This window comes from Passer domesticus, chromosome 1 (assembly GCF_036417665.1).
Source record: "Passer domesticus isolate bPasDom1 chromosome 1, bPasDom1.hap1, whole genome shotgun sequence".
Taxonomy (NCBI): Eukaryota; Metazoa; Chordata; class Aves; order Passeriformes; family Passeridae; genus Passer; species Passer domesticus.
This window is the reverse complement of record NC_087474.1, coordinates 75,588,234-75,615,910: the sequence shown is the minus strand read 5'-3', so window position 1 is coordinate 75,615,910 and position 27,677 is coordinate 75,588,234. Positions and strand designations below refer to the sequence as shown.

General features: G+C 45.7%; 2 protein-coding genes and 1 long non-coding RNA gene across 5 annotated transcripts in view; all 3 read left to right on the top strand.

Moving 5' to 3' along the window:
• The window catches only part of DSP (desmoplakin), a 39,171-nt gene extending 35,002 nt beyond the window's left edge, over nt 1–4,169 (top strand). For all 3 annotated transcript variants that reach the window (XM_064425263.1, XM_064425254.1, XM_064425247.1), the window contains exon 24: nt 280–4,169. In XM_064425263.1, coding sequence (XP_064281333.1) covers nt 280–3,474 — 3,195 coding nt within the window. In that variant the 3' untranslated portion in view covers nt 3,475–4,169. The remainder of the gene's footprint in view (nt 1–279) is intronic.
• Nucleotides 4,170–5,911: 1,742 nt separating this feature from the next.
• Nucleotides 5,912–13,859, top strand: LOC135303432 (uncharacterized). Its single transcript, XR_010364916.1, has 3 exons — nt 5,912–6,050; nt 12,244–12,369; nt 13,170–13,859. It is a non-coding gene; the product is annotated as an uncharacterized LOC135303432 (long non-coding RNA).
• Nucleotides 13,860–18,016: 4,157 nt separating this feature from the next.
• Nucleotides 18,017–25,993, top strand: LOC135303422 (maestro heat-like repeat family member 5). The gene is made up of 20 exons (XM_064425232.1): nt 18,017–18,169; nt 18,291–18,409; nt 18,939–19,018; nt 19,194–19,331; nt 19,475–19,554; nt 19,658–19,781; nt 20,085–20,174; nt 20,567–20,671; nt 20,862–21,021; nt 21,330–21,418; nt 21,726–21,875; nt 22,070–22,224; nt 22,558–22,705; nt 22,791–22,925; nt 23,134–23,328; nt 23,578–23,730; nt 24,149–24,250; nt 24,510–24,612; nt 24,875–24,928; nt 25,016–25,993. Exons 1-20 carry the CDS (start codon nt 18,150–18,152, stop codon nt 25,162–25,164), a joined length of 2,349 nt encoding a protein of 782 aa, XP_064281302.1. The 5' UTR covers nt 18,017–18,149; the 3' UTR covers nt 25,165–25,993.
• Nucleotides 25,994–27,677: the final 1,684 nt, after the last annotated feature.

Sequence of the window (27,677 nt, the reverse complement as noted above, 5' to 3'; positions counted from 1 at the left end):
ACTAAATCAGCTGAAAGTCGAGGCTGTAGGTAGGAGAATTAAGTCTCTTGAGTCTCTGGCAGTACTGAAGACACTGTAAGTGAAGGGATAATGTGCCTTCTCTGGTGTATGTGTGTCTGTAATCTTGGGTAAGATGCTGCTGTGGCTAAAATGTTTTCCAGTGGGAGTTTGCTGCAGGTTAAATGACAGGCTGGAGAGCATTGTAGGCAGAGGGCATAACTCTGACCAGCACAAACTCTAACCATGCTTTCTTGGTTTATTTCTCCTCCACAATTTTAGGCATCCAGCAGGATTCAAGAATCCAAAAATCAGTGTAGTCAGATTATGCAAGAAAGAGAAACCCTGCTGATAAAAATGAGTGCTTTGGAGCAAGACAAAGCCAGACTGCAGAGATTAGAGGAGGAGCTGAACCGTTTGAAAGTTACCCTGGAGTCAGAATCACGTTTGAAGCAACGCCTGGAAAGTGAGAAGCAACAAATTCTGAATGACCTCAATCAGTGGAAGAGCCAGCACTCCCGAACAGAGGAATCCATAAGGAAGATCCAGTGTGAGAGGGAGAAGAGCGAGAGGGAGAAGAACAGCCTGAGGAGTGAGATTGAAAGGCTGCAGATGGAAATCAAACGGATTGAGGAGAGATACCGGTGCAGACTGGAAGAGACTGCTGTCAAAAACCAGTCAGAGTTGGAGTCAGAGCGCCTCAGGCTGCAAAGAGAGATTGAGAAACTCAAGCAGCGCCCATATGGGGCTCACAGATCTACACAGACTGAGGAAGACTTCTGTATCGATGCCTCCAAGCTGGTGTTCAGTGGGCTGCGGAAGAAGATCACAGCCATGCAGCTGTATGAGTGCCAGCTCATAGACAAACTCACGCTGGATAAACTGCTGAAGGGGCAGAGGTCGGTGGAAGAGGTCGCGGCTGACATTGAACCCTACCTCAAAGGGGCAGGTGCTATTGCAGGGGTGTCCCTTTCGCCCAGACAGAAGTACTCCTTTGTTGAGGCCAAACGGAACCAGCTGCTCACAGCAGAAAATGCAGTCCTGCTCCTAGAAGCCCAGGCAGCAACAGGAGGTGTGATAGACCCACACCGAAATGAGATACTGACAGTGGACAGTGCCATCGCCAGAGATCTGATTGACTTCGATGATAGAGAGCAGATCTATACAGCAGAAAAGGCTATTACAGGATTTAAGGATCCTTTCTCAGGCAAAACTGTACCGGTATCTGAAGCCATCAAGAAAAACTTGGTTGACAGAGAAACTGGAATTCGTCTGCTTGAAGCCCAGCTGGCTGTAGGAGGGATAGTTGATCCTGTTAACAGTGTTTTCTTACCCAAAGAGGTAGCTTTATCTCGTGGGTTGATTGATAAAGACCTGTACAGGATGCTAAACAACTGCCAAGGCAGTACAAAGAACTTCATTGATCCCACCACCAAAAAGGCAGTCACTTACATGCAGCTGAAGGAAAAATGCAGGATTGAACCACACACTGGTCTGCTGCTCCTTCCAGTGCAGAAGAGGAGTATGTCATTCCAAGGGATCAGGCAGCCTGTCTCAGCAGATGCACTGCTTGAGGCTGGAATCATTAAGGAATCAACAAGGAATGACTTGGAAAGAGGTGCAATTACAGTGGAAGAAGTGAGTGAGAGAATTATTGATTTCCTTCAAGGCTCTAGCTGTATTGCTGGTATCTACAATGAGTCTACTAAAGAGAAACTTGGCATTTACCAGGCTATGAAAATAGGTTTGGTTAGGCCAGGGACAGCCCTTGAACTCCTAGAAGCCCAGGCAGCCACAGGGTTCATAGTGGATCCTGTCAGCAACGTGAGGCTGCCTGTTGAGGAAGCTTACAAAAGAGGCCTTGTTGGAATTGAATTTAAAGAGAAACTTCTCTCTGCTGAAAGAGCTGTCACTGGGTACAAAGACCCAGAAACTGGAAACATCATTTCTCTGTTCCAAGCAATGAACAAAGAGCTCATAGAGAGAGGCCATGGCATTCGTCTGCTGGAGGCACAGATCGCTACTGGAGGGATCATCGACCCCAAAGAGAGCTACCGCTTGCCGGTAGAGACGGCCTACAAGCGTGGCTACTTCAATGAGGAGCTCAACCAGATCCTTAGTGATCCAAGTGATGACACCAAAGGGTTCTTTGATCCCAACACAGAGGAAAACTTGACCTACCTGCAGCTGAAAGAAAGATGCATAAAGGATGATGCAACAGGGCTCTGCCTTCTGCCCCTGAGAGAGAAGAAGAAGGTGGTGCACACCTCACAGAAGAACACACTTAGGAAGCGCAGGGTGGTCATTGTAGATCCAGAAACAAACCGGGAGATGTCTGTTCAGGAGGCGTACAGCAAAGGCCTCATAGATTATGACACCTACACAGAACTAGCTGAACAGGAGTGTGAGTGGGAAGAAATAACTATCACAGGATCAGATGGCAGCAGTAGAGTCGTTCTTGTGGACAGAAAAACAGGTAGCCAGTACGACATCCAAGATGCCATTGATAAAGGCCTGGTGGAGAGGAAGTTTTTTGACCAGTACCGTTCTGGCAGCTTGAGCCTGACCCAGTTTGCAGACATGATTTCCTGCCGTAATGGCACTGACGAGGTGTTCCGGCACGAGTCAGTGACTCGGTCTCCCACCGTGCTGAGTGTCAGGAGTTCTTCTTCAGTGATCAGGAGCGGTTCTTTCTCAGAGACCCCAGATGAGTGCAGTCCTATTGCAGCCATATTTGACACGGAAAACTTGGAGAAAATCTCCATTTCGGAAGCTATACAGCGGGGCATCGTGGATAGCATCACTGGGCAGCGGTTGCTTGAAGCCCAGGCCTGCACCGGCGGCATAATATGCCCTACCACTGGCCAGAGGCTTTCCCTCCAGGAAGCCACTAGCCAAGGCATCATTGATCAGGATATGGCCACACGTCTGAAACCAGCCCAGAAGGCCTTCATAGGGTTCGAAGGCATAAAGGGTGGACGCAAGAGGATGTCAGCAGCTGAAGCAGTGAAGGAGAAATGGCTGCCTTATGAGGCTGGGCAGCGTTTCCTGGAATTCCAGTACCTCACTGGAGGTCTCGTGGACCCGGAAGTGCGTGGAAGAATAACTACTGAAGAAGCCATTAGGAATGGATTGATTGATGGTCGCGCTGCCCAGAAATTACAAGACACCAACAGCTATCCCAAAATTCTGACATGCCCCAAGACCAAGCTGAAAATATCCTACAAAGATGCAATGAACCGGTCAATGGTGGAAGACATCACCGGGCTTAAACTGTTGGAAGCAGCCTCTGTTTCCTCTAAAGGCATCTCCAGTCCCTACAATGTCTCCTCGGCACCTGGCTCTCGCTCTGGCTCTCGCTCTGGCTCACGTTCAGGCTCACGCAGTGGGTCGAGGAGAGGAAGCTTTGATGCCTCAGCAAGCTCTTCATATTCTTACTCATACTCAGCCTTCAGCAGTGGGTCTATTGGGCGCTAATAACAAGTGAGGGAATGTGTCTGCATTTTATTATCGTTTAGATTATCCTATATTCCATTTGCTAAAAGAAAAAAACAAACAACAAAGTAACTCAAAGCAAAGCCTTAAAGTCTTTTCTGGGTGTGTTACACTTTTCTACTGAAAAAGCTGTAAAATGTTTGAACGCAAACTTATAGAATATAGATTAGGGAATGCAAAAGTACGATTTGTGAATTTTGAGTTTTGGTTCTCATTCCCTCTTAGTGTTAGGATTTTAATAGGTCTCTGTATATTTTAAATACTATGTCATGTGCCTTCTCCCGTTATCCGTTACTATCAACCTATAAGGCGATAACTGAGGTTTGAAAGTCTTGCAATAGTTAACTTTTTATCCACATACACCTTTTTCAATTTGCTATTATGAATAAAAGATATTAACAATATGGACAGAAAATGCCCTTAATACTGGTTTAGAATCTATACCATAAACATGAAACTGCCTTTCAGATGCTCTACTTCTTTATGTTTGGCTAGCCATTTTCTGAAGTATAACTTGGTGGATGTAAAGGGCTATTATTAGGCTGGGCTTTTGTTTTACTGTTAACCCATATACAATTTTCTACTGTTTTGCTTGATTTCTCTGTAACAAAGAAAAAAAGAATCTAACTGTACCATGTGAGCTATTCTGGACAATAAACTTCTGAAGTTTTAAGGTATTTGGTGTGTACTTAATAATTCTATCTGTGGACATTCTTGGAAGTGCAAGTTAGAGAAAGAACCATTTTTAAAAGAAGCAGACATTAGCTTTGTTGTAAAAAGTGTGCAGGCACATTATATTTCATGATGCTGAGCCATCACTTTTATGAATGAGGACTTCTGATTCTTATTTTTCAGTAGGAAAATGGAGGTAGCACCAATAATGGAAGCTGTGCCCCAGAAGCAGAATTCCTGTTTGCACACTTTTTTATAGAGTTGATGATGATAATAGGAAGCATATTTTATCTGCTTGTGATCCAGCTCATTGTCTCTGCAGCTACAAGGGACTGAGTCAGATTCTACCTTACACATCCATGCAACTTTGGACAGTGAGCAGAACAAAAAACTTCCTGGCCAACTGTGGCACAGGAACATATTTCAAAACCTGAACAATTGCCTCTTGTAATATCCTTTTGCCTCTTCTGTTGGCTCCTGAAAGCCTAGCTTGAGAAAACCACAGCAGTGTATCAGTGCTTGCATGACACCTTGCTATCATCGGTTTTATGTAGGCTGCTGGCATCCTGCTGACTCCTTTTATTTGAGCTGAGAAACCAGAGCAGGACTGAATGACCACAGTATTAGAGGACACAAGAGTGATTTGATACCACTTCAGCAGCGCAGAAAGTGACTTGTATACATGGAGGCTGTCCTGTCCTCTCCCCTGGGACACACAGTGCAGATACCCCTGGGTAGGCACAATGATCAATCAGTTACAAGAATTTAGTATGGTTTTATACAACTGCTTCAGTGACATGCTATACTTGTATACAGCACATTAGTGACAAAACTGTTAGTATAATTTGCCAGTAGCTGAAATAATTTCTTCCCTTAAGTTGTTCAAAGCACATACCTCCTTTTAGCCATGAACTCTGTAGGAACCCTGCTGCTCTATGAATTTTAGTTCCTATAGATAGAAAAAGATGATGGGCATAAATGTTAGTCACTGTTAATTATGCTGCCTAATTTTTTTGTAGAGTGCTTCTTTTGTGCAGTAAGGAACAGTACATGTTCTGATCCTGCTGTCTCTGGATGAAGTTTAGTCTCTGGTCTAAGAAGCATTTCCAGTGTTTCCTGAAGATGATGGCTGTGTATAAAATCTCTGCCATATATATAAAGTATCTTCAGTTACTAGACTAAGAAATTATTGGGACTCTTACAGGTCAGTGTTGGAGACCTCCACAGAAAGTAGGTGAGAAAGTGCATCCTGTCTTCTAGAGAATCTTCAGAGCTTTGGAGATTTCTCTCTACAGCTGAGTTTATTAGCTGTACCACAGAGGAAGAGTCAATGTCTGAAAGGCTTTCTGACTGCTAGGGAGAAACAACTCTGTAAGAAAAAAACCCAAAACCTGCTTAATAGAATCCCAGACTGATTCTACAGCTTTAAAAGACTGGGTTCCTAGGGTCTACAGTAAAAATAAAGCTGGTCATTACTAAAGGAATGTTCACTCTTGGGTGCACACACCCTTGCAGTTTGCATGGGCTGAGAAATCCTGCACACTCCACAGCATACTGGGCTTATTCACGGCATTCCTGGCATCTCTGTTACATTGTTTAAAGCTCCATCTTTGCATACTGCTTTTCTTACTGCTCAGTCAACATTTTGACCTCTCACAGTGACCAGAATAGATGATGATACCACAGAAGTTATGGTGCCCAGGGTGTGAATAGCAGCTGAGCCAGAGTAGCAGCAGGTGGGGGAGGGCACTACTAATGTGGGATGCTAAAGAGATAAGTGGAGAGTTTTCCTCCACCATCAAAAGGTGCTGAGGAAGGAAGTTTGGAAGAATCTCTTTTTTCTGTTTGCATCCCTATCGGGACGTCAGCTGGCAGAGGCATGACAGGTGAGCACACCCATCAGGGCAGTGTGGAGACTGTGCAGCAGTGCTCAGCATTTCGGGGCTAGGACAGCCTTGCCTGGGGCTTGAAGAGTAGAAAAGCTTTGGTTTGTTGTAGTGGGGTGTAGCAGAAGCACGGGCATGAGTTGGGGGCTGCTGCTGTGCATTTGGGGCAGGATGTTCATAAGATCTGTAGCTCTTCTGCACCAAAGGTGGAATGAACTGCATTCATGCATTTTAAAAAGAATTACTGGTAACTTTGGATGATCTCTGCTGCTGAGACAGTAACTCCTTGTTGTTGAAAAGCCTGAGTGTACCTGTTGGTTCAGCTTGTAGCTGTAAGCACTTCCCTGTTCAGGAAGAATGCTGAGCTGGCTGTACTCATCGGCAGCCTCGTACTTTCCAGCCACTCCTGTGAATTTGCTGCCTCTTGCTTCCTCCTTGTGCCTCGGGGTAGATGATTCTCACTCTGTTCAATGGCAAATGTGTCCCCAGTGTGTTGACTAGAGGCTCAACTCTTTAGAGAGCAGGTCTTTGCTCTGAGCAGGATAACAATTCAGTCATGAGGGTTTTACTGACTGATTTAATGGCCTTGATGTTGTGAATTTGCTGTCCTTCCTTTTGAGGTTGGGAAATAGCTGCTGGTTAGGGCCCAAAGTGTGTAATGCACCATGAGGTTTGCACAACACAGCAGTGCTCAAGACATAGTTTTGTCTGTCTTAGGCTATTTGGAAATTTGCACTGCTGTGGTTAATTAATAGTCCAGCCCTATCATTATGGAAGAGGGGTGGGGAGATTTACAGAATAGCCACAATATGACTTAGTATAGCAACATTTAAATTACTACCAAATTGTAAGTATTTAGGCAGAAGGTGGGATTTGGTTGGTTTTTGGGTTGAGGTTGTTCCAATTCTTATACATTTCTATAATATAAATCTGAAAGAGTAATTTATTTTGCTGAGTTTCTGTGATCCTCAGCTATTCTGAGATGAGCAGAATTTATGTGCTGTGTAATGCTCTCAGAATAATGCGACACTCAAAAATACTTTTTTTTACATGGCCAAAAAAGATGAGACCAGTTCCTGCTGCTTTGACCAAGAGTGACTCTGAGACAGGGTGAAACTGTACTAGTGTAAAATTTGAGGAGGATCCAAGTGTAGCACATACTCATGAGAAATACCAGTGAGGATTAGGAGGACAGTGGAAATAGAACAGCAAAGCACTGGGTAAGGGCATGCCTTCTCTTGGACTCTCCAGTATGTGCAGCACCCTCCTCATGCAAGTCATGGAATCACTGAGGACAGTAAAGACCTCTAAGATCTTTGACGGTTAACATAACACTGTCAAATCCACTACCAAACTGTGTCTCTAACTGCCCCATTTAGGGCTTTGAGGTCATTATCATTTAATCACCATAGGGCAGATGCTTAAGGGGTAGTGGCAGGGTTCCCTGGCACTGCAAAGGCTGCTGGCACACAAAGCATCTTTCTATCCCTTTCCTTCAACAGGCATGCTTGTGCCATTTCTGTCACCAAGGGAAATGACTAGGGACACATCCCATAATCTGCCTGCGTGGTGGGAACTATGGGACAAACTCAGTCTCTTGCAGAGGTTAAATGAGTACTGGCATTGCAGCACAGCTACAACAGTAAATACATGGAAACAGCTGCTGAGTACTGTTATTTGATTACAAATAAGTACCATACTGTATACAAAGCTCTCCACTCCTAAAGCATCTCATTTAATGGTTAAATTGATGGTAAATAGAGGTTGAAAGTATTCCATAAGAAATGGCTCTCATTCAGTGTGAACATTGCCTCCAAGACCATGGCATCTGGTTAAGCCAGAGAGACCTCTACCCAAATTGCCCCTTTACCTCTTACAGCCTTTGTCTCTTGCAGGACACAAAATAAGAGAAGCACATCTGGCCACAGCTCTTCTTTGTGAACTAACCCTAGGGGCTTTTGGATTCCTACCTGCATTCCCAGCTGTTTCTTTCACTCCAAAAAATCCCTTAGGTCCTCTGGGGCCAGGTTCACCATTAAGTCTAGGCAGATTAAATTTCTCTTTTTTAAAATGTTGCAGATTTTTATTTATTTATTTTTTTAATTAGGCCAAGAGTAATGTGGTTGTTCTTTTTTTTTCTCCTATGAAAGCAAAGTACTGGAAAGTTTTTTACAAGCAGCCAAGGGTAGAACTGGGATAGTGCTTGATTTCTTGGCTGAGCTAAGGAGTTTAAAAACATAATCCAACGTTTCTTTTTCATATGGTTTTATTTTTAAAACTTTATTATTAAATTCAGTTCAAATTTTAAATGTTGCTATAAATATTTACATTTAGGAAATAGCAGAAATATCTTTAAACCTCTCTACCTCTTTTTCATCTGTAAATCTGTTCACAGCATTTAGCACATGTTTCAAAATAGCTGTAATTGATCTAGCATTGTCAGTTTTTCTGAAAAATTGTTTGAGGGGTGTGTATGGAGGAGAGTAGGAGGAATCCACTTGTCTATAGCCTGGAAATTTTAAAGCCTCCATTTCTTTCAGGTTGCTGTTAGAAATCATAATCTAATGTTGCCCAATGTATTCTTGTCTGTGGGCCCTCTGCTGTGCAAGTTGGAGGAGGAAGGGCATGAGTCCCAGCATTGTTAGACACATTTGACATAACTGGCCTTTGCAGATGACATTGTTCTATTAAGAGAATATTGGGATGGAATGCAATTTTTTTTTCAGAAATTTTATAGTTCTCTTGTGATTTGACACCTCAAAACACAGGAGAAGTGCCACAGCTTTACATCCAGCCTGCAAAGGACTCCTATATGAACAGTGGCTGTCTGGTGTGAGTAGTAAATGGCACATCCCTCAACATGAGTGATCCAGATCATTCCAGAAAAATACCTTGGTATGCTCATATATGGACCCATGGGCTGGAATATCTAAGCTGCCTCTACTGCAAAAACTGAACAGGTTGTAAAAGCAGGGTGAGCAGGCTCTACTGAAGCCATTTGACAAAGTGGGCATTTTGAAGGGATGTGCTATCCCATGTCTGATGTACTTAGCAGGCCAAGTTAATGGGAAAGCCAGGTACCTACAAACCCTTGGTTTGGCAGTTGGAGGGATCAGGTGTTGTTTACCCTTGCCTGCCTGTGATGCCATCCTGTATTCCAGCACTTGGGATGGATGTCTGGGTACTGCCACACCTTTTGGAGTGGTTCCTTGTGTTCAGGTCCAGAGTCTGCACCAAATTGCCCAGCTGTCAGATTGCATCACAGGACTGGTCATCTGGTAGGTATAAAGAAAGAGTTTGAACAACTATGACCTGTGGCAGGTGGTGATTAAGAGAAAATTCCTTCTATTTGGGACCTCAGAGCAATCACGGTGACCTCAGAATTTGTGGGTGGTGAGGAGCTAGTATTGGGAGATGGGAAATATCCTTGACAAAGCTCATTTTTCTAAGGCCTTGAGGCTGGCAAATGTAGGAATTTTTGAATGGGACCAAGTTGCTTGTGTTGCACACACGTGGAGCTGTGTGATTGTGAGCTTTAGAAAGGATAAAATTAATGATAACTGGATTTGGTGTCATTGGGGCACTTCTCTCAGAAAGCTCATCACTGTGTTGCAATTAAGCTATGCCGCATTTCTGGAAAGGGACAGGGAGGACACTCAAGAACTGTTAGTGTTCTTGAGCAGAGGGTGAGACTTGCTCACATATTAGTGGGTATTGCCCTTCAGTTCAAGATGGAAGGGTGAAGAGGCACAACCAGTTATGAGAACTGTTGGCAGAGGAAGCTAAAGAATGGCTAATATTTCAGGAGTCACTTTTAAAAGACCATAAAATTAATTATATAAACATAAAATTTAATTATATAAATATAAAAATTAATTATATAAACATAACCTGCCAAGACAGATCAGGCTTTCTGGTGGACACAACTGTTAGATATGAGAGTAAACCCTTACCACTTGTTGATGCAGTGATGAATGGCTGAGAACTCTGCATCTGGAGGAGCAAATTCAGGAGGTGGCAAATGCCAGTAATATAAAACTCATTTGATTTCTTATAGGTAGGTGTGGGAAGTGCTATGAGAGCAATTACAGGCTACTCGTTGAATTAGCATTCTCAAGTTCCCAGCAAGCAAAGATTTCCCATTGGTGTTTGAATCAGGCTCTATTTACAACTGTGGACATTTTACTTATATTGACAAGTCAAGCAAGAACTATTTTCAGTTCCCTGTTAGCCTGTTCCAAAGGACATAAAAATTAGACCTGTTCCAGAGGATATAAAATAGCAGGCAGTGTCTTGAGCTCTGCATTAATGTGCACAGAGGCTGCATAAAAGTTCAGTTATATATTTGCTTGACATTGCTTAACAGTGCATTAATTTTCTTTAGTTATTTTTATATATACTTAGTGAGAGGTTTGTAAGTTTGCCTTCCACCTCTACCCCCTACTCCCCTTTGCACAACACTCTTGGCTTATTCTTCTTCTAAAGGTCATTTTTGGAGCGGGTTTTCTGACATTTGCCTGCTTTATCGTCCTTTAATTTTAGTATTTGAAATATCTTTATCTTAAAGTCAAATTCAGACTTGGATCATGAACTCTTTCAAAGTTTTGGTGAGCTGGTTTCCAGAAATACATATGAAGATCTTTCTTCCCTCCACCCCACTTCTGGAAACAAAAGTGGCTCCTAAAAACAAGGCTTTCCCCTTCTCCTGGAAACCTTGGAAACCCCTGTTAGCAATTCTCGTCACACCTTGTTGAGCTCTGAGTGTTGTACAGTGCCATGTGCATCTGCTCCCTTTGTCCTTGTCACATCCCAGATATCCGCATCATTCACAGGGAGGTTGTAGTTATGTGTTTCCCTGAGAAGGTGCTGTTAGGCCTCAGCAGCAGGGTATCTTCCTGCCATCTGCCAGCTTTCCTCCAGACATGAATGTCCTGCTGGGCTTTGCAGCAAACTGGAGATGGTATTTGAAGAAGTAAAAAAAAAATTTAAAATGCTGCTTCTTACTATGTTGGCACATGAGATATGCACTGTCACGTGTATTGATACTGCACTGGGACCTAAAACTGGTACCCAAGTTCCACTACTGAAGATGCAGGCTGTGTGTGTTGTGTAATACAGTAAAGCCCAGTCTTCTTGGGGAGCCTCCTTGGCCCTGCTCACTCTTACTTCCTGCCAAGGCAGTTGAAAACATCTGGGATCATTCATTTCCAGAAAAGGGCAGTAAATGGCAATAGACTTTGATACAGGCTCACTATGTGGTTAAGATGAATCTTAGGAGAGTTTGAAAGCCAGAATTATAATGAATTATGAAACTCCTATTTATTTTTTAGTTCTGGAGGAACAATAAAATATCTATTTCTAGTTCATTTTTACAGCAAGCCTGACTAGCAGGAAGGGAGAAGCTTAGAAAGCAGTAGCCAAGGTTATTACCGGATTGCATGGCAAGCCTCTTGGTGTAATCATAGTAAAAAAAAAAAGACCGTGAAATCATCTGGAGTTCTTTAGCCACTATCAGATTTTTGGCAAGGCTTTTTGCAGTAAAGTCAATTGTGTAGTGTTGGATGGTAAAGTTTTGGAAAACATTACTTTCTGCTATCATTTTATTTCTGTTTGTTCTTCATCCCAGTTATTTTGAGTACTGAAACTGATTTAATGTTCCACCCACACTCTATTGTCTTTGGGACCCAGAAAGCTTTTCTTATCTCCTAGTGCTGCTATCCCTGGGGGGCCCTGAGCAAACAGAGAAGTCTTTGCCAGGATGAGCCTTTTTGCCTGAAAACTGGTTTCTTTAGCATTTTGAAGCAAACCTTAACTCACTTCCCTGAACTGCCATTCACTCCTGAGATCCCACGTACTCTTCATCACTGTGAAAATGACAAAACACTCCAAATAAAACTCCTCATCTTGCTCAATATTTCTTGTTTTTTTGGAGGATCTTTTTGCTATTGTTTGTATATATAAGTGAATTTAATCCTCTCCAATAATCTTGTTTCATACCACTAGATAGTAATTTCCAACACAAAACAGGAACTGCTTCAAAGCTGGAGGTTTGCCCATAGTGTTCCACTTGCATGCTTTTAGTTAGACATCTTCAGGAATAAGAGTATAACTTTGATTTCAAGCCACCTGAACAATATATCAAACAGTCTTTTGCTTCTCCAGTTCATGGTTACTCAAAAAAAGGTCCTGACAGCCTTTCAGGGGAAGGAATATTCTGCAGGCTATCATGCAGTGGAGTCCAAGTATTGCAGTTCCAGGAGTAAGAAGGTGCTGTTTCACAGCAAGGATGTTGGCTATTTCTAAAAGGAGGAAAAACAGGGTAAGAATATTTTTGTTGTGGATCCATAAAAATGACTAAAAAAAATTTGTGTTTGCTTTACAGAAGTTTCTGGCACCATTGATATCAGTGATGTAGGCCCTAACTCAAAATGACCTTATTTAATATCATATGCTCACCTTCTCAATCTCTCCCATACCTCCTATATAATCTTGACTAAAGCAAAATTAAAGGATTGGTGCTGTAAATGAGTTGCCTGAAACTTCATGTGGCACAGAGTATATGATATCAGAAAGACTGTGATCCTCTGAATAACAAACATTAGAAAATATTTTGCAAAGACCACAGTCAGGACTAATCACCTTGTATAGTAATAATTACCTTAATTTTTAGAGTAATGAGTAAAATTATCTCAAGGCTGCAGTGTTTCTGCCTATGATATAGCTGTATGTTTGAATCCTGTCCTTTGGCTGATGCAGTGAGATTGTCCAAGTGCTCTGGGTCCTTCCTAAGTAGTCTGTGCAGAAACAGCAACCTTAGGAGTAGGCGGGTTTTGGTAGTCCTAGTCATTCAGGTAAAGCTGCTGCTGAAGATCACTGAACATTCTTTAAGCCTGGTTTTTGCAGTCTTCTCAGTGCTCAAATGATCAGTCCTGCTGGAACCAGGAAGACTCATTTTTAGGAAAGGTGTTTCCATGAGTGAGCAGGTACAGGAATTTTTAAAGGCATTTTTGTTACAGTGGTGGAGTCTAGAATGTGTTGAGCCTGTTGGCACCTCTTGGAAGCACCAGCACTGGGATAAATCCTGCATTAATCCCACTTTTGCTGACTTTCCTTATACAGCCTGAACAGAGACGAGATGCTGCTGGAAACCAATGCATTAACAACTCCCCCGTCACCAAAAAGCCAAACCAACAACAATTGCAAGAAAAACACACAAAAAAAGAGGTGCAGAAAAGGTGTATCTGCTCAGGAATGATGTGGTTTTAGGACTGGCTGCTGCTGGCTGTAAGCCACACCAGCCGCCTGTCCCAGTGGCTGATACAGATACTTAATGAGCAGTGATGTGTCTCAATGGATTAAATCAGTGGAAGGTGGTAAAAGAGATTGTCAGTTGCACAGAGGTGGTGTTTGGACTGAAATTTGTCCTAAAACTAACATTTTCAAAAGGTACAATAATTGTCTACTCGTATTGAAATGTTACTATTGAGAATACTCATTTGCAAGAGAACAAGACATTTGAAGAAGAGTGAGATGGTTATGTACTAATTAAATAACTGATATTTAGTATTAAAGGCAATGCAAAAATATTGACTTTGCCACCTTGAGGACAAACTTTACCCCTTTTTCTTCACGTAGACAGTTATTCATGTAGACTTTTTAATACAAGTAAGAACTTTCAAACCTCTGTTAAAATATCTCTCTCTCTCTTTTGGAGCCACACAAACCTGAAACTGTTGAAGACCAGCTAACTGGTCTACTCAATTCCTGGTACCTGGTATCTGACAAAATAAAAGGACAATATTTAATGAAGGGAACAAAAGAACATGGCAACTGGTATATGCTATGTAATTATGTGTGTTGTTCAAGGATTCTGATTATTTGCCACATGTCTGAGTAGCCAGAGGATCTTCCAGAGCCTGCTGGGTCTGAGACAAGCTGTGAGCTAAAGTGAGTATTGATTGGTAACTCTGGAGCAGGGACATCACTGATGAGATGAAATAAGTTTCAAGCTGATATTCTGGTACCTGAAAGATGGGAAAAAAAGATAAAAATTGCTTCTGTAAAAGGTAGTTCTACAGCAGTGGTTGCCCAGTGGTAGTGCACTTTGTAATAACTCATACATTATGATTTTATGTATGTGCAAGTACTAGGCTGGTCTAAAAGCAGGTTGATGGGGAGGGAAATAAATAGAAAAAGAAAGCAGCTCTATGTAAACCATAATAACCTTCTAATGTTTCAGAGAGAGGCTGTCTAAGAAATATCAATGGGCCCTATCACTTTAAGTTAGATGCAGTTCAAATGCAAGATACTGTCTTTTCTATCTGGAATAAATTTAGAGGATAAAAAAAAATATTTCATTTTTAAACATCTGACAGATAAGTATTATTTGCTATTCCTAGGTATGACTACATGGTTGTCCTCCCTACAATTGTAGAATTACAGAATGATATATAATATACAAACATTTTGCTGTCTTTAATATTGATGATTTCTTCTCCCAACCTAGTGTATATCACTCTTGGTAAAAACTAATGTGCCTATGAAGAGTTAAGAAAAATATTCAGAGAGTAGGAAAAGTCTATCTTCTAAAAATTTAAATTTGCGGTGGCTCTAGAGCTGAAATTTATACTTGGATTGAAATACAGATCCCAATTAGGGTAACCACACCTCTTTGTAATCTTAGGTAAATTACGAGGAATTAGAAGTACTTTGATTTGCAGCTATAAAGAGAGAGGCTTTGCCTCCTGGAGATCTAGGATGAAGTTCTGGCTCTACAGAAAGAGCCGGGAACAGACTACTGATTCCAGTGGGACCAGTTTTCCACCTTAGTCCTTTAATATTTTCAAACAAACTCAATTTTTTAAGCAAATGAGTAATACTATCTTGCAACCCCCTAATGTTTCATGCATTGTTAGATGCTTGCTCTGCTTTATAATGTAAATGCCTGCCCTTCTTACCAAGCAAACTGGCATGACCTGGCCCTCTGAAAAGCACTGTTCCACTCTTTGGGGATTTTCCATATATCCCAAATTAGCATTCTCTCCCATTCTTTTCTAGTAGTAAAGGGACATGCAACAAGGAAAGCAAACAATTAAAGAACAGATGGGATAAACTTGGTTCATCTAAGCATTACTTGACATACACTTCCCCTGTGTGTACTAAGTTGTAAAAAATATGTGTATATCTAATTTCCATATTTACAAACTGATAAAGTAAGAAAGTTGCCTGCTTATCTTCCTGTAAGGAAGACGTGAAGGAAAAAGCAATAGTGAAAACTAGGCAAATTAATTTGTTTAAAACCTCAGGGAAAAGAAACCACAAAGATGTCTTATTTGCTGTCAGTCAGCTCACCACTCCAGGAACTTCACAGCAGATTTCCTCTGCTGCCATGTTATGATCTACAAGAAGTTCAGGCAGTGGCACATTAATCTACAGGATAAATGAACAGGAAGACAAGTGTTAAACTTTCTGAACACTCTAGGTGCAGTCTGTCTCCTTATCCACAGAGACACCCTCTCTAGGACCAGTCTGACTGCTTATCCACAAAGACACCTTCTTTAGCATAGCGAGCATTTCCCAAATATAGGACTAAACTAATTCCCAGGGAGAAGGACTTCAGCAGGTTTGTGAATTTGTCTGCATAAGACAGAGAGGATTTCTGGTGTGGTGGTTCTTTTATCATAAGAACTAATTGTGGACAAATTAAACATCAAGGAAATATCTTGTGCATTTAGTTTTCAGTGTGGTATGGTCTGAAATAATCTCAGCTGGAAGTGAGTTTCTAGAATGTTTTTGTGTATGAAATCCTATATTGCTTTCCCCTGGTTGGATAGCCCTGTGTTGTTTCAGTGGTGGCTTTTTGTAGCAAGTTGGGGCCACACAGGGAAGATAAATGCTATGACTGCCAGTTTCAGTCTCCAGAGATATTTTGAGTATGGAACAGAGACTTGTTCTGTATTTTGGAGGAAACAAAGCAAAAAGGAGAACACACTCATCAGTCTTTTGTGATAAATGAAAACTTTAAAGACTTTTGAGCCAGTCACTTCTAGCTACAGTGAGCACATCCTTTGCACCTGAAGTAAACAAACACTGTTCTCAGACCAGTAGCTACAGCTCTGTTTCTATCATAATAATCCCAAGGGTGATGCAGTAATAAATTCCTGCTACTGCAGCATGTAACCAAAGTCATGCATAGGCTTACTCTTGGCAGCCGAGATCCTGTGGAGATCTACATACACAGGAAGGCCCTGATGATCACCCAGGGAGCAGCATTGTCCTGGCCTTACCTTGCCAGGGCACCATCCCCACCTGCCCTCCTTGCTCTGTAGGGACTGACAGGGGCTATACACACACAGTGAGCAGGCTTCCCCTTGCAAGTTCGTGCCAGGCTCCATCCAAAACCTTTCTCATGTTCTCAAAGATGGGTCTCTCACTGCCAGACCCTTCTTCAGCTGTACTGTAGATACTCATTGCCTTGCTCTCCCCATGAAGAAGTAGCTTGGGCTAGTCAGCCCCATCTCTGTCCTCTATCTCCCATGTCATCTTAAAAGGGCTCCCTTTCCTTCTGAAAGGCAAAGACTATGAAGTATTCGTCAGAAAGAACAAGTCTAGAAACAAACTACAAGACAATTTTAAAAGTATTTCATCTTTGTACTCACTGCAACATTATGAAGTCCTCTTGAAATGATTTTTTTCCCATTAATGATAGCCATGATGGGGAATTATGGCTGTTAGTGGAAGGGCAACAAATGTACTCAAGACAACTTTAAATATATCGTAACACTTTTAAGGAAGGAGAAATATATGGGTAAACAAGTAAAATAAAATAATTTTCATACAATATTTTAGATCTGTGAAACCTACTGAAAATATCAATAAACTAAGTAGAAAGAATAAAAATAGATGTATTCTCTATTTACTTTTGCCTTTTGTCAAACTAAGTTAATTGATTTAATATCATGTAACTGAACTGTTCCAGACAGCTCTTCTCCTTTGCTGTGGAATGGCTTCACAGCAAGGCAGACTGGTATCCAGGCCCCCACTGTTATCCATGTCACAGGCACAGCCAAAGACCATAAGGACCTCTGCAATCACATAAAGACAACCTTTTTCATCTTATGGCAGATATATGGTGTCTTTGTGGACTCTTCAGGATTTTCAAAGTTCTGAGTTCATACTGTTGCCTTGCATTTGATGAGTGAGTTGGACTAGATGACCTCTCCAACCAGAACTATACAATGATCCTGTGATGATACATTAAGCCAAGGCAGCATAATAATTTGCAGAGAAGGGCAGTTACCCTTCAGGAAGACTTAGCACCTTCATTAATGCACATTGTTTGTCATTTTTTGGTAGGTAAAATACTGCAATATTTTTGGTATACAGATGCAATAAAATACTGCATTGCACAGCTTTTGCAGAAATCTTTTTTCCCCCTAGGGAGGAATTCTTTTGCTCTTTTACAAAGATGTCTCTAGCACCAGGAGTTACAGCCCTCAGGAGGAGCTTTAAATGATCACCTACAGTATAAGAATATGTTCGTCTCAGAGAAGGAAATGTTTTTATCATCTTAGCTGTAATATCTGGAATATGCAAGGCTTGAGTGCATGCCAATGGGAAGTACTAGGCTTAGGCATTTACTTAAATTGCAACTATTAGAAAAATTAATAGTAAGAACTGAGTATTGTTTACAAGATGTATAACAGTTCAGTGAACTACTGTGAGTTTAAAAAAGCAAATCTCAGAGACTCAAGAATTTTTGTCACTGAATAAGCTTAGGAAGAACCCCCCAATGTTACCCCTATACAGTCTTTCATTTTTTTAAACTATATAATAATAAAGTTTTGTGGGTTTTTGTTTAGTGGGTTTTTTGTTTGTTTTATTGTTTTTTGGTTTTTTTAAGTAAGGTGAACTTAAAAATATATGATGTAAAAATACATAGCATGGTTTTCTTCATTGCCACCACCCATAGCTAGGGGCTGGTTCCATTCCTACCAACACTGCAACAGTGCTAGGGGCAGGTGGGGGCCCTTTGTGACACCCCACCTAGAGAACAGCTGGTCAGTACAGCTGCCATGTCCAGCAGGATGATGGGATAGGATGAGATTCCACAGCTCAAGGTGAGGAGCTTCCAAGCATAGCCCAACTTTCCCTGCCGTCTCAGCCGTCCCTGTCATGCTGAGATCTTTCCCCAAATCTTCTCACTTGTCCCTTTCCCACTTTTCATTTTTTCTCCTGTAGAACAGAGGAGGCACACCCTACCCAGCTCAGGATGGCCTGGGTGGAGGATGGTGCTCCCCAGAAAAACAGCTCTCCAGCAGAGCCCTGCCAGATGATTGTGGTGGATCCACTGCAGACAGGTGAGTGAGTGAGTGAGTGAGTGAGTGAGTGAGTGAGTGAGTGAGTGAGTGAGTGAGTGAAGGGGCCCTGCTGGACAGAGCAGGGTGGGGGCTGCCAGCACATCCTGCACAATGCCAGGACCATGTTTCCCTGGCATGCTGGCAGCGAGGGTCCTAGAGGGTGGCTGTGATGCCTGAATTCTGGGGCTACTCAGGGCCCAGCACAGCCTCTCCCAAGGAGGGGCCCCAGCTCCTGCTTCATGGTGTGGGCAGTGAAGGGCAGCTGGCTGGTGGGAGGGAGCAATGCTGTGGAACGCTGAGCTTTTCCTATCTGTCTGCCAGCACATTCCTCAGCCTGGGGCACTGGCATTTTCCCCACTATGCCGTGCTCTAGCATGGCAGCTCCTCTGCTGGAAACCCTTCAGGCAGGGGCTACGTGGGAAGGCCATGCCAGGGGAACTTGTGTGGGGCTGGGCAAAGAGCAGATCTCCCTCTGCTCTCTCCTGTTGCCAGACCTTCAGTAGCCCTCCCTGCTCTACCCCCCTTTTAGATGCCAGCTGGCTACACATGTCCAGAGAGGAAGAGGAAGTTGTGAAATCCATCCAGATCCTTGCCAGTAACCTCGGTCAGGTAACTGTGGCCACCTGGACAGTGACTGTTCCAGCATCTGCTGGCAGAGACTCAGCTGCTGGAGGGTTCTGGCTGGACAGGACTGCTGCTTCCACATGGTGCTGCCCCTCAGAGCCCCAGTCCTGCTGGCCATGTGTCCCCCGTTCTCATGCTCTCTGTTTGTCTATTAAACAAGCCTGGCCGCCAGGATGTGAGATGCAAGATCACGTTTCTTTACAAAATCATGGAACTGTGCATAAGCACCGCGTTCTTTGGCTCGTCACGGCGCCTGATTGACTTCTGCCGCAGATACAGCCTGGTAGAGAGGATCCAGGTGAGGGGACACGCAGTACTCAGGGGAAGAGGGCAAGGCCCCCCAGCACAGGCACCCTGTGAGAGCAGCACTTGGGCAGAGCTAGGGTCTGGTGGCACTGGGTGCTGGCAGCTGCTGGGTGGCAGCTCTGTTGTGCTCTGCAGGTGCTGCTGGAAGATGAGCCCTGGTACCAGCTGAGCACAGAGCTGCGGCAGGTGGCCATGCTAGCCATTGAAATGTTGAGGTACCTGCCCATCCCTCCCAAGGACCCTTCCCCAGAGGACAGCATCCCTCTGCAAAAGGCCTCAGGCACTGCTCCCAGTGTCCAGCTAGGCGTTCTCTTTCAGCAAGACAGTGGAAGTGGTGCTGGAAGAAAAAAAGAGAAGCCTCCTAGAGACATGCTTCAGAACTGTCTTCTGGCTTCCTCCACACTCTCATTTAAACAGACATCAAAAACTCCTCCTAAAGAATGTAAGTTCTGGATGAGCTGTGGGAGCTCCCAGTCCCTCTGGGCTGCTTCCTGGCCACCCTGTGCTGCCCCATGATCAGAGTCCAAGACAGGGTAGGGTGTCAGCTTTGCTTTCCTGCCCTAGTCCTTCCATCCCTTCTCAGGGCCCAGCCATGTCCAATGCTGCAGGCTGCTCTGTCCACAGCAGACTGCCAGCTCCTAGGTCTCTCCTGGGCAGCATGGGCATCCTTCCCTGACACTGACAGCTAAGATCAGTCTCAGATGAGGTGAAGAATCACTGCCTCCACTCTCTGACCTCCTTGCAGACCCTGAGAAGCATGGACTCCATGCTGAGGGCAATAGTGCTCAGCTCTCCTGTCTCCAAAATCGGCGAGGAGCTGCAGAACATCTTGCAGGTATGGCATGTGCAAAGGATGGGGGTCCCAGGGCTGCTCCTCACCCTGAAGGGGAGGTGTTACCCCCTCATGCATGAGTGTTCCCCCAGACCACTGCCTTGTAGGACAATGCCCACCTCCAATGTGGAAACAGGGGTTGTCAGCAGGCTGTCACCAGGCTCCTTCAGGAGCACAGAGGGTGGACCTGTCTTCCTGCATGGCCACATGGTTGGCCCAGGGCCTTTGTCCCAGACTCACAAGGGAGCCCAGGGGCAGGAGCCTTGCTATAGGCTTTGCTCGAGGCCAGAGGAAGCCTTGAGGGATAACGCAAGTCCCACACAGGCTGGAGTTGCCCTGCTGCTGCTGAAGCAGGTGTTTGCTCCGGGGCTCACCGGCAGCTTCTCTCTGCCCAGGTGCTGCTGGACTTCACCAATTCTGAGATAGAGGAAGTGTGGTCAAGAGCCTTGGGGAGGATTCAAATGCTGAGCCGTTTCCTGTGCCATTATTCCTCACAGAAGGTAAGGCTACGGCACTCTCCAGACAGGTCGAGCTGCTCTCCCTTGCCAGGGCTGCTGCCCAGCTGACTGCTCTGGGATGATAGCTCTGTAAATCCTGGACTCATCAGGGATCCAGCCCTGGACGCACTCTGGGGTGTGGGGCTTCAACTGCCTGCTGTCAGCCTGCTGCTCTTCTGCCTCCCTCACACAGGACTGGAACTTCTTCATTAGAAAGGATTGCACTGTCTGCTATGAAGACATCCAGGTCTCAATCCTTGGACAGCTGCTGGGACGTCTTCTCCTTTTGCAAACTTCCTCCAGAGAAAAGAAAACAGTTTTGAGAACTCTTCATTACCTCAGCGAATTCATCTGTGAGCAAAATTATAAGGGACATTCTGGTGGACTGCATTCCCCTCCACCCATTCCCCTCCACATCTCCTCAAAGCTCTGCCTCTCTGCTTGACCATCACTGCCCCTCTGTATGCTTCCTGTATCATCTAGCAGTCATTTGCTACTGAACCCAAGTGCTCTCCTCACATCCAGGATCTTTTCTCTGCTGCTCTCCTTCCACCCTCTTTTCACCATCTTCAACCCTGCTGGTCTGTGAACCCCAGCACGACACCCTCCAGACTGCTGGCAAAGCTGCTCTTACTGACTTCTGCATCTGCTCCGCTCTTAGGCAGGTCAAGGCTAAAGAAAAACACACGGCTCCATAGAGAAGGTGACACCACCTCCTTGCTGCGTTGTGTCAACCTGCGCAATACCAAGGTAATGAGCTCCTCCTTTGGTGGCACTCCTGTCTGTGCCATGGCCAGGGCACTCGTGTGAGCAAAGGGACCCAGAATCACAGGAGCTGATGTGACCTCACTGATGAGAAAGCTTTTGCTGTCCCCCAAGCAGGGACTATCTGAGGGTGGCACTCCTGTGTCCTAGGAGCAGCTCCAGCCCTCCTGTCCCCAGTGAACCCTGGTTCTCTGTAGGGCCAGCACCCTGTGACAGCTCACTCTACCCAGCTAAGCAGCATCATCAGGGTGCTTGGTGTGACATGTCTTTGCTCCCTTCCTTCCTGGCATAGCCCTTTGAAAGGTACCTCACACCTTCTGAGAGGACACACATCATCCTTGCGGCCGTGGAGGTAATGACAGAAACCACTGCCTTTGACAAGACGGTGGCAGAACACATTCTGGAAGTAGCCATGGGAGACCCGGACTTCTGGCTGATGGATGTAAGTGGCCTGTGGCTGGATTGCCCTGCCCTTCAGCCCTGTCAGGCCTTGCTCCTCTCTCCATCCCTCCCTCCCAAACCCAGGTGTCTCAGGCACCTGAAGCCACCTTAAGGCAGCAGAGAGGGGTGGAAAGGGCAGCTGAGGATGTAGCTGCACTTCAATGGCAGCACCAATTTCACCTGTGTTCCCTACAGGTGCAAAAGATTGTGAGCTGCATCTATGACAGCCTGCAAGACATCCAGAAACTAGCAACTCGGCACTGCTTCGACACCCTGCTTATGAAGATGGCTGACAAGTACCCGGAGGAGGTAGTCACAGCACTGCTGAACATTGCTCCACAAGGAGACAGGTACTGGCCCTGACAATCCAGAGGACTTGTTTGCTGTGGGGAGAGAGACCTCGAGACTCTCTGACTTCCAGACCGAAGGAATGCTGCAGGACACCTACAAGGAGTGGGGATCTCCATCCCACCAAGACTTCCAGCCCTGATGTGTTGTCAGGGCTTGCAGCAGCCAAAGCTGGCTGAGCCAGCCCAGAGCCACCATGCTGCTCCTGGGGAACAGCACCTCATCCCCCTCCTGCCTGCCTGGGCAGGGCCCCCAGGCACGCCAAGCCCCGTGGGGCTGGCCCAGGCCATGCTGTGGCCAAGGCAGCCCTGCTGACAGAGTGCTCTGCCTTGCAGCACAGCCCTGCAGCTGTGGGGTCAGATCTTCTACAAGCCCCAGATTCAGGAGAAGATATTAATGGTATTTGTTGACTTGCTTCGGTTCCTCTGGATGACTAACATTCCCAGCTCTGCTGCAGAAGGCACCTGCATCCCTGACTCGGCTGTGAGTTCCCAGAAAAGGCCTTGATCCCCTGCCACGAGCCTGCAGGCTCAGCCACTGTGTCTCACTGCTGTGCTTACTCCTGCAGCCACCCTCCAGAGAGTTTCCATCCGAGGATTTGGGTGACAAGCCTGACACTGAGAGCAATCAGAGGTATTCTAGATTGGTGACAGCCTCCCTGCTGGTTGGAGTCCTCCACGTGCTGTCAGAAACGCGTGACATGGTGAGCAGGGTGGTGTTGGGGACAGCCACATTGCCAGCTGGACTCTGGGGCTGTGGGTAGTGTGATGGCTTGGCTTGGCCTGGTCTGGGTGTCAGGCAGGGACGTGGCTGCTCCAAACACCCTCCCTGCCATGGTGGGTCTTGGTGGCTGCCTGAGGAGTTTTCTAGGTGTGAATCTTCTCACAAAAAATAAACTGTCTTTCATACAGGCAAGAAAAATGCAGGTCCTCCTGCCAGATATGATGGGGGTCCTGCAGGTTGGCAGTGCAGACCTCAAGATAAAGAGCCTAATGTTCTTTAAAAATGTGATGGACACACCCACTACAATTCAAAACCCAGAGGAGACTGTGGACAGCCCCATCACTGGGCAGCTGATGGAAAACCTCCTGCTCCTTTTTGACTCGGTAAGGCTGATGTGGGACCCTGAGATGGGCACTGGGCAGTGAGAGCTGCCCTGCAGCCCAGCTGTGTGAGCAGTGCTCGGAGCAGGCTCTGCTCCCCTGGGCTCTTGTGGCTTATGGGCCTTGCAGCCCAGCACTGCTTCTCCCCACTGTGGAATCTGACCCTAGAGCATATCCCCTTACATCAGCCACCCCATCACAGTGGGCAGGGAGCTGCTGTTTCCAAAGCTTATCTTTCTTCTTTCCTGCCAGGAGTGCAGCCAGCTGCGAGAGCTCTCCATCAGCATCTTCAGAGACCAGCTGGAGTCAGTGGTGGGAAGCACGAAGAGGAGGAACAGCTACATCAGGAGTGTGCTGATCCCACTCCTCTTTCGCATGAGTGACCAGAGCCCTGGTGTGGCCAAGGTACAAGTTTCAGGGCTGAGCAGTGACACAGACAGGGGTGGGCTGCTGGCAGGGAGCAGTGCTCCTCCAGCACAGCCCGTGGGAAAGGTCCCTGCAGAACCAGTGTGAGCAGGGGTGGAGAAGCTGGCATGGCCATTTCCAGCACCTGCCCTACCTGCTCCAGCAGGGCTTGGCAGCAACCCACGGCCACCAAAGTCTGAATAGGTGTGTCCCCTCACTTTTCTTTGCTGTCACTGACATGTGTCAGAGGCCAGGGCTTTGAGCCTCCATCACTGTACCTCAGAGCTGTCTTCAAGGGACCCCTAGATGCTTTGGTGAGGGCATATCCCAGCTTCCTAAAGGCAGGATCTCCTCAGGAACAAAGCCAAGAGGTCTTTGGCAGCCACGGTGCTATGTCACAGCTTTGGCTGTTGTGCAGGCCTCTGGGGAAGCCCTCCTTGCTGCTGCCAAGCTCCTCAAGTGGAAGGAGCTCAAGCACCTGCTGGAGACGCAGCAGACACGTAGGATCGGCAAGTGCTTGGTAAGGACAAGCCCCAGGGTGCAGGCTGGGTGAGCGTTGCCCTGTGCCCAAAGCCCCCACCAGCCCTGCTGCAGCCCTGAGCCCACAGCCTGGAGCTGCACCTTGTTCCTATCCTCAGGAACAGAGCCCCGAGGGGTCTTTCCCTTCCCTGCGCCCACTGAGAGGGAGGGCTCTCGGTAATGAAGAGTCCTGGCAGGAGGGACTGCCCCAGCCTGCTGGGGGGCTGTGTGACATGCCCAACCCCTTGTCCTCTCTCCAGCTGCTGAAGGACAAGAGCAGGGCTGAAGAGTACCTGCATCAGAGCCTGCCGTACCTCAAGGACCCTCAGGCCACTGTGCGAGAGGTGGCTGTCAGGTTCATCGGTGAGCCCCAGCCCCTGGAGACGCCCTTTGGGCAGCCTGGCCCCTGTTCCTGCTGCTGCACTGCCCTGTCCCTGCTGTGTGCAGTGTCTCTGCCCTCCCTGTGCCACCACTGTAGCTGGGCTTGGGGCCACTTGGCTCAGTTCCACTGCCCTGGTCTGCTGGTCCTTCCTGGGGCCATCCCTGTTAAGGGAGGGGGCAGGGCCAGGGGCCAGGCTGCTGGAAGCATGCTGGGGAGCAGGAGCTGATGGAGCTTTGTGCCTAGGGCTGGCTGCAAGGCTCCTCCAAAGCGTGGAGAAGCTGGATGAGATCTGCAGTGGTGAGTGGGGAGGGTGGAAGGGAGGGGATCTCTGGGGATCTCTGCAAACACAGGAGTTCATCTTGGTTCTGTTCCTTTTGGTCACAGCCCTCCAGCCCCTGCAGAGAGACAGCGATCCCTCTGTCTCTAGCCTGGCAGTTCGGATGACCTGCAACCTGAGGAGTCGAAAGGTTCAGCGAAAACAAAGATTCGTCCTGCGAGCATTGTGCTGCTGGTGCCTGGGACCAGGAGGGTAGCTGTGATTTCATAAAGTCAGAACAATTGGCCCCAAACCAATGGTGTCCTTCAGATGTGCAGCATCCCGAGTAGACTGTCCTGTCCTGCTTGGCCTGTCCCTCTGCCTGTGGGATGACTTTCCCTTCAGCACGTGTTGGCACCAGGCTTATTTGAGAAACTGACACCTTGCTGAGGCTTCCCCCAGGGGAAGCTGCATTTGTCCCCACCCAGAAAAAGTCCCCCACCACACAATGGAGATAGGGCACAGAAAGAACGGCCCCACCTCCAGCATTCCCATGGGTTTCCAGGCATTCAATGAGGTGTCTGCTGTTGCTGTATTGTCACCTTTCTTCACCATGATGAATTTGGAAGTGTTTCCAAGCAGAGTTTCATGGTGTTAAGGAGATCAGAGGAAAACCTCAGGGGTTCTAGAGGGACTGGATGACAGTGAGTCTGTCACTGCCAACACAATGCATCAATTCTCTGGTCACAGAGCAGAATATGATAGCTGTGCTTTGCCTGGGCAAAGCAAAGGAAGAAAACAAAGAATATCACCATTCCTTAGACCCCAGTGGCTGGTCTTGTCATGTGGATGGTCAGGAGCTGGGGCTGTGAGACCAGAGAAAGAGAGGAGAGCGAGGGGGCCCAATCCACTCCCTTTTATTCTTGGTGCCCACCTCTAATGTAAACATGATTTTTGCATGGTTTTTTGCACAGACCTCCTCTAGGAGATGAGGTGGGAGGTGGAGTGAGCAGGAGCCTCAAGGCAGAGCGACAACTTGGTTCAGAGGAGTGCTGCCCCACCTCTGAGGGTCCCCTCTCCTCTGATCACACATTTCCTGTAGCAATACTCAGAATGTTTGAGGCTAAACATGCCGAGGTCTGGGCTTTGGCCACACCTGCTCCCTACAGAGGCAGGGAACAGCTCCTGCTGGGAAGCCCTAACCACCAGGGATGGCATGGGACACACATCGCTGTCCCCAGTGCCACCACTGCCCATCTGGGGCAGCTGTGTTCCCCCAGAGAGGGGGAACAAGAGAGGGAAACCTTGCTGCCATCTCAGTTTTAATACCTGGAACAAGCAGGGCTTGGGTGCATGCCAATGGGAAGTACTAGGCTTAGGCATTTATCTGAATGACAATTATTTTTAAAATTGGTGGTGAGACCTGAAGATCATTTACAAAAAGTGTAATAGTTCAGTAAAGCACTGTGAGATTAACAATAATTTTAAAAACAACTCTCAGAAACCAAATGGTTTCTGTAACTGAATAAGCTCAGGAAAAAATATTACCCTTCATACAGTCCCTTATTGTTTTAACAATGTGCCTAAAAATAAGGATTTAGGGGTTTTGTTTTGTTTTGGGTTTTTTTTGTAATTTAATAAGATAAGCTTTAAAATATATTATGTAAAAACATATTAGTATCATTTTTAATGAATTATTTTTGTGCTTGCCTAATTTTTGATCATTTACTAAAAATAACATTGTTGAAGACACTCCTTAAATTGTAAGTTGAAAGTAGGAATTGAGTTACAATTTTCCCCAGTGTATAGGAACTGTAAATCTGGCCAGGAATGTGAGTAACCAAGTTCAACTGGCAGCAAGACTAGACATTCCTGTCCACAGGAGAAAGTTACACAGAAACTTTTATGAACACAGAGGAAGAGTGTCTGATTTTGAAAGGTGCTGAGATATATGATTTCTTTCTTTGAGTTTGTGAAAAGCAACAGTCAAGTTCAAAATCTTAGCTTTGCTTTTGATCCAATACCTTTATTGAACAGTGGTTTTATCTATATCCAGAGATAGAGATGACAGTTGAGTTTGACAAAATTTCAACATCTAGAAGATGCAAAATATAATAGAAAATGGTTTCAGGTAAAATGTGATTTCAGACTTCTTGGTCTGTGACTTGGAAATTTTTGGTGCCTGCTTTTTCTGTCTAGTGGTTTGTCACTTGGCAAATGCATCCAGAAGTCTGAATGAAAATCTCTTTGGTTACAGTATACACAGACAAGTTCAGGTTAAACTCAATCACTACCATTCATTTAATGATATAAATAACAGAGTAATTGAGGTTGGAAGGGATCTCTGGACACCATCTGGTCCAACCCCCAGATCAGTCAGGTTTGTCTACAGGAGGCTACCCGGGACCATGATTAGGTTTTTGAGTATCTCCAAGGATGGAGGCTCCACAACCTCTCTGGGAAACCTGTGACAAGGCTTGGTCACCCTCACAGTGAAAACTGTTTCCTGCTGTTAAGAGGGAACCTGCCAAGTTTCACTTTGTGCCCGTTGGATCTTCTTCTGTCATTGAGTACGACAGGAAAGGGCCTGGCTCTCTCTTCTTTGCACCCTCCCTTCAGCTATTTAAATGCTTCAGTGAGATCCCACTTTGAGTGTTCTCCACTCCTGTTTGAGTGGTCCCAACTCTCCCATCGTCCCCTCATATGTGAGATGCTCCATACCCTCCATCATCTTGGCTTTTTATGGAGCTCTCTCTAGTATGTCCACATCTCTCTTGTATTGAGGAAAAT

Bases quoted from the DNA above. Each gene is read 5' to 3' on its own strand.
- LOC135303422 (XM_064425232.1), top strand. From the start codon at position 18,150: ATGAGATTCCACAGCTCAAG. The intron at 21,419-21,725 runs GTAATGAGCTCC...TTCCTGGCATAG, and splicing joins TCAACCTGCGCAATACCAAG to CCCTTTGAAAGGTACCTCAC. The intron at 22,706-22,790 runs GTGAGTTCCCAG...TTACTCCTGCAG, and splicing joins CCTGCATCCCTGACTCGGCT to CCACCCTCCAGAGAGTTTCC.